Raw genomic sequence first — 6,810 nt, forward strand, 5'->3', positions numbered from 1 at the left:
CTGAAAATATTGTTTACGTTTTGAGCTGCCTCATTCTTTCCTCCCTTGTATTCCCAAGTAAGAGTACAAAAGTGGAAAATGTGCATATCTTAAAGTAAATAATATGATGATTTAAGCTTTCTTGCATAGTATATTATGCATCTTATTTACATGCATGAAATTTGTATGACTTGTGCCCCCACAATGCAAAGAAAGTGATCCATCAATAAAATTTCTATATTGAAATTATGGGTTTTTTTTTTTATTTGCACTTGATAGGATGTTCACATGTTAGTAATTTAGGTTACAACAGTCCGATTTTCTTTCTATCCTTCTTTATAACTTGAACTCCAAACCTTTCCCTAGAAATTTAGAGGTACAACTTGAGCTACTTGATGAGTCAATTAGGGCCGGCCTTGAGTTTTCAGAGGCCTAAGGTGAAACAAAAATGGAGGCTTATATTCACAAAGAAAAAAAAAAAAAATTCATCTTGTTTAGTATCCCTATTGTCGATTGATACCAAAATAGATATAAAAATGTGTTCATACAATTTATTTTATTTTATTTATTATTATCAAAATTAGAAAAACTTTATTAAATTAAAATGGATTGAATATGTATTGAATTAATTATTGTTTATTGAACATGTTTATGAGTGGTTGTATTATTGTTTATTGAATATGTTGTGTATGAATGTGATTGAGATTGATTTAGTTGTTTATTTCACTAAAATCTGATGTACAAAGAAGGTAAAAAAAATAGGATAAATTTATTTATTCTTCTAAAATTTGATAAAGAAAGAAGTTAAAAAATAAAAAAATAAAAATAAGGGGCCTATTTCGGGCCACCAATATTTTGTATGTGTATGTAGTGTGTCTTATTGAAGGGCCATCAACATTTTGTATATATTTTAATTTGGCCAAACCATACTTACAAACAAATATGGGTCAAATAAAATATTTTTAGGTCCTTAAAATTGCCCCTAAAGCAACAAAAATAATTTGGGCGTATTTGTATTATAATACAATATTTTTCAAAATTTGGGACCTTATTTTGGGTCAATTTTTTAGGGCATAAGGCACAGGCTCCAATGGCCTTAGCCCAAGACCGGTTAGAGATGACAATTTAAACCCGATCCAATGGGGACCTGGCCCTCCGACCCCGATTAAAGCGGCTTTTTTTTAAAAAAATACTCTCAATGGATCGGGGATGGTATTTGAAAATGAATTTCTGATAATTTTCGGGTCAAGGACAGTGATACGTTGCTTGGCCTTGGCCCTATTTTCCCGCGAAGTAAAATTATAATTATTATACCCTCTCTATATATGTTTGTCTTTATTTTTTTTGACTCAATTTAGAGTTAGGTTCCCACTTACACAAACACATTGCCTCTCTCTGCTCTGGCTGCTGCTCCCTCATCACTTGCTTGCTTGTCCTTTACCGCCGACGTCCCTTCTCTTTCACTAGTGTCTTCCTTCTTCCTCACTGGCGTCTTCCTTCTCCCTCACCAGCTCTCTCTTTCTCAAACCACTGTACGAGTACGAAGAGGAACCAAAGTTCATTGTGATTTTCACTCCCTAATCGACTCTCTCTCTAGTATGATTTGCCTTTCTCCTCTATCAACTCTTCGATTTGCCTTTCTTTCTCACCATTTTTAGCTCACTGATTTCTGTTATTTTCTAAATCTGTCATCTCTATTTGGTAAAACCCTAGCTCTTGATTATTTATTTATTTATTTGTGTGTATGAATCGAATTTTAAATAAAGGATATTTGCTCGGTATGTGCTTTGTATATATCTATATGTATGTGCTCTATCGCTCGATTCTCTTCTGAGTTTTGTTCTATTTCTAATTGTATAATCTCTGATCTTCTAAGTATGTTTGTTTTCAGATCTCTCTCTGTTTGACATATGTGTACACATAAATATGTGTGTGTGTGTGTGTGTGTTTATGAAGTTTGTTGGATTGGATTGAATTGAATTGTTGATTATTTTGTTCTGTGAACTGTAATTCTGTGATTTTGTTGCTTTAGTTTCTGGAACACTGTTTGTTTGATTGATTTTGTTCAAAAATAAATCATTTTAATTACAACTATTAGTTTGAGAAATATTTGATTTTTTATTTGTTTGTTTGTTAACATTACTAGGATGATCATTTATTAATTTGTTTTTGTTTTAAATTTTTATTTTTGATTTCTTTTAGAAATGCTTCATTCTGTCCCTTCTCTGACCAGCGTTGACCTCTATGGCTTTATTATATCTTGTTAGGGATGTGCTGGATCTATTCGGGGAATTTTTGGAGTTGGGGAAATCCGATCCCCGTTGGGAGGAGGGGGCAAAGGTGACGATTCCCCGCCGGGGATTGGGAATGAGGACGGGAAATTTAGCACCTTCGGATATCAGGGACGGGGAGTGTAATTCTCGCCCCTAACCCAGCCTTGCCCCGCCCCATTGCCATTCCTAGGGCCGATTCTGAGTCAAAGTGACTAGAAGTTTGATATAAAAACCATCACAAAATTTATTTATTTTGCGAGGCATCACCCTAAGAGCATTCATATTAGCTTAAGCTTCCGTTTGGCATAAGTTAAAATGGAGTTTTTTGGTTAAAATAGTCCTAAAAAGATAAAATAAGTTTTTTAGCCCAATAAGATAAAATGTCACATTTAAACCATGATCATTTTATTTTTTCTCTCACAAAAGTCAAAAAGTTTATCTTAAACAAGACTTTTTAATTCTAGGCTAAAAAAATCAAAAAACTAACCCACATCCCAAACGAACCCTAAACAAGTCATTTGTAAATCATGAAATATTGTTCCATCAGTCTGAATAAATTTTATGACTGGTTTGTATAATTTTTTGATAGATTTAGCCCCATTATTTTAATTTTTTTTTTAGTACAGTTCATTGAGAATGAATAATAATTTTTGATTGAATAAAATAAAATTGGAATAGAGTTTAATGGATGATATATTTTAAATCATATAGTTTATATAAAATAGGAAAGTAGTTTTTGAGTAATAATTTGGCTCTCAAAATTTGAGTAACCTATATTTTTTTGCATAATAAGCATAGTATACATCTAAATTTAAAATGTTTTCCTAACTCGTTTCCTACAATTTTGACTGCTAAACTTATTAAGCTCTCCCTCAATATGATCAAGATCAAACAAACTGCAAACAAGTTAGTAATATAATAATGTATATAAATATACACATGTAAGGTTATACACGGAAGAACAATGGGGAGCACTTGACTAGTATTAAAACGATCTCAGGTGAGTTGAGCAGTGAATTGTTCAAATTTATTTTGAAATATTGAGCTTTAAAATAGGTTCAAACTTAATTTATTTACTTAACGAATTGAACACGAGTAGTTTGAGTTTTATAGTGTATGTATGTTTATCAAGTCGAGTAGTAATTTATTTACATAATGAATCACTCTCTAATAAGTTTTTAATGAGACAAAGATGAGTCGAACTTGAATAATTTATGGCTAATTTGACATGTTTGAAAAAAGTCAAAAAGTCACTATCCTATCTAAATTACACCATCTTATTTAAATTACATCATTTTTTTAATACGTCACTTCAAACCCAACTCAAATTCAATCCATATTTCATAAAAAATAAAAAAGGACACTTATTTAAAAATCAAAATTTGTAAAACCCCACATTGTATTTTTGTAATAAATAAAAACTAAAACAATTAAATACATTTTGTTTTTTGAAACAAAAATCTTAAATTCCACATCCAATTTCATGGAAAGATTACATCAATTCTGAGCCGCTGGTGGTGGTGGTGGTGGTGTTTGTGGCCAAACACTAACCTTCTCTTTCTCATACTTGACATATACAGCCGAGACCGCCGCCACAAAATACACCTGCAAGAACACAATAGCCGGCGAATGATACTGAATTACGCTTTTGCCCGTAGCCAGCTCCACTAGTATCAATGCGGATAGTCCGAGAATCGCGATCCGACCGTTCACCCGCTCCGAATAGGGGCTGAACCCGAAGTCCACCTTGAGGCCGCCGGAGGTGGCCTCCTTCAGGGGCACCGGAGGGAGGTATATTCCGGCGGAGGATGGCTTTTTGGACTTCTTGCTCTTTCGGACCTCGGCCTTTTTCCCGGTACCGGAGCGGTACCGGATGCGGATCTGGGAGAGGCGGCTGTCGAAGTCATCGGGATCGGAGGAGTTGGTGGTGGTGTCGGAGTCGTCAGGGGTGGCACGTGTGGTGAAGGAGGAAAGGCGAGGAGGGTGGGGCGGCGCGTGGGGTTTATGTGAGGATGATGAAAATGGTGGGTTGGAGAGTTGCAGAGTCGATGGTGGTACCGTCGCCATTTCTTCCTCTCTTAGCTTCTCTCTCTCTCTCTCTCTCTCTCTCTCTACACACTTTGGATTGGATAAGTGCACTCTCTCTCTCTCTCAAAACGCAGACCATCACTTTTTCAAAATTTGTTTTCTGAAATTTTTTTTTAAAAAATAAAAATAAATACTATTAAAAAAATATTTTTAATTATTTAAAATTATTTTCACTCTAAAAAAAATATATAAAAATAAGAAAAAATTAGTCCAGGGTCCCTCTCCCATTTTTCGTAATGGAAGAGATTGATGTCTAAAGTCCCTAAACATATATTAGAGAAATTTGACTCTTTGTCTCTACTCTGCTCTCTCTCTCTTCTCCTCTTACCCATTGTCTTCCAGATCCAAGGCAACAAGCTCTGCTTCTCCACCCTTCTCTACGATCTCTTCCTCAACACCTTCTCCTTTAACTCCGCCCTCCGCTCCGCCACCGTCACAGACCTCCGCGCCGCCCGGATCCGCGACCTGGCCTGCCTCTCCTTCTCTAATGGCGCACTCTAGCAACCTCCCCTGCGACAGAGACGACATTTGCATGATCTGAATCTTATTGACAAGCCGGCCATTTTTTCAGTAAGAGGTGGCGGAAGTTGCTAAGATTTGAAAGTGATGGCAAATATTTGATCTTAGTTTCAGAAAGATCAAGTCTCCATAGGCAAGACATCTGGTCAACACATGTCATCGGGTAGTTCTGTCAAAGCAATGCAACCAGAAAGATCAAGCACCTTTAGTTTTTTAAGGGGATTCAAGTCTACCAACTCCTCCAGGTACGCACAAGAGGGAACCGGCTCTGGGCAGCCACTTAGCAAGAGATGCCTAAGATATTTAAGATTCTTAATCAATGGTATGCAACGGAGGCCCCAATAATTTCTCAAATTTCTCTGGATTCAACCCAGAGAAATTTGAATTTTCTCTGGATTTATTTTGACCGATTTTAACTGATAATTCAATGCTTCAAAAGTATTAATCAAAGTATAAGACTTTTTTGTATTCAAACTATACATGACAATAATTATTTTGAATCTTGATGCATTGGGTTTAATAGAATTGTTGTTTTGAACTGTCATAATTATGTTATAGCAGTTGGGTACTTCAATGGAGATGTCATTGAACTTGTTAAATTTTGCCATTGCTGTCAAACGTTTGATGTATTTTATAGATGAGAGAATTTTCCTGAATAGATGCACAAATTTTCTCTCCACAATTTTCTCTGGTTTGAATCCAGAGAATTTCTCTGGAGAGAAGTTCAATTTTTTCTGGAGAGAATTTCTCTGGGACTGAAATTTCTCTGTATTGATGTTAAGGGACCTTAGACATCATGAAAATATTTGATGTCCTTTATACTATAAAATCATAATATCAGGGACCTTAAAAAAAATACCCCTAAAAATAATTAGTAAATAATGTTTTCATTTCTTTTTTGCTAACTTCTTTTTTAACAAAACAAATTTTAAAAACTTAACAAAATAAAAAATTTTATTGTTTGTATTTCATTTTGAAATCACCTTCTTTGGTTTGATTTATACTGGTTTCCAGAAAATTAATTTATTTTTATTTTTTTATTTTTAATAAATTTTTTTAATATATCAAATTTATTCATTTTTACTTTTTAAATGCACTTAAATTAGATATAATTAAAATGTAGGAGTATGTAATGTTTGTGAATTTTTTTTTAAAAAAATTCATATTCATCAAATATAAAAAATATTTCTAAAAAAAAAAAACTCAGTACATTTTATTTCATTACGCTATTGAAGAAACCAATCGCAGGCTAACACGTATTCCATTGAATGGATGGAGGAGAAAAGTTTGGATTTTTTTTTTGGGCTTATATATTCTATTATTTCATTTTGACTGTTGGACTTGAGTTAGGGATATGCTTTTTTCAGCCCAACTTGTGCTGTTAAGGCTGAGTCAATAAAGAGGCCCAAGGCAATCGGCTCAGTTTCACTTTGCTTATTATGAGATTCAAGAGAGCAAAGGAGAGTGATTTGTACAAAAAATGAAAAAACTCTAAAATTGTGTGATGATGATGGCAATTTTGCAATTAAGAGTCATTTTGATGAATGTTTAGTTTTCAAGTGAAAATCAGTTAAGCCGCATCACTTTGTACAATTTTGTAAATATATATATATATTATTTACATATCATTACTCAATTATTTTTTAATTTTTTTATTCAAAATTTTGTAATTAAAGGCTATATTAGCGGGGTATTTTGTTTTAAATGATAAGTCTCAATTCAATCACATTATTTTATATACTACATTTTTGTACACTTTTTAGCAACATTACTCATTCTTGTAACATCAAGGACCAAACACACATAAAAATAAAAAATTGCAAAAACTAGCTTGGAAATTGGAATATGCCCAAAAGTTATGTTGGATTAGGCTTGTGAAGGGTTGAAGTGAAATTTGTTATAGGCTATGGAGAAAAAAACATCTTTTTGAGATAGAAAAATGCTTGGGAGC

The 6,810-nt window shown here is 33.7% G+C and overlaps 1 protein-coding gene across 1 annotated transcript; it reads right to left on the minus strand.

Moving 5' to 3' along the window:
- Positions 1-3,633: 3,633 nt before the first annotated feature.
- On the minus strand, positions 3,634-5,397 carry LOC114323272 (FKBP-type peptidyl-prolyl cis-trans isomerase). The gene has a single exon (XM_028270837.2). The coding sequence runs from the start codon at positions 4,317-4,319 to the stop codon at positions 3,750-3,752; it is 570 nt and encodes a 189-aa protein (XP_028126638.1). The 5' UTR covers positions 4,320-5,397; the 3' UTR covers positions 3,634-3,749.
- Between the last annotated feature and the right edge of the window lie 1,413 nt (positions 5,398-6,810).

This window comes from Camellia sinensis, chromosome 1 (assembly GCF_055761805.1).
Source record: "Camellia sinensis isolate YWXY chromosome 1, ASM5576180v1, whole genome shotgun sequence".
NCBI classification, from domain to species: Eukaryota; Viridiplantae; Streptophyta; class Magnoliopsida; order Ericales; family Theaceae; genus Camellia; species Camellia sinensis.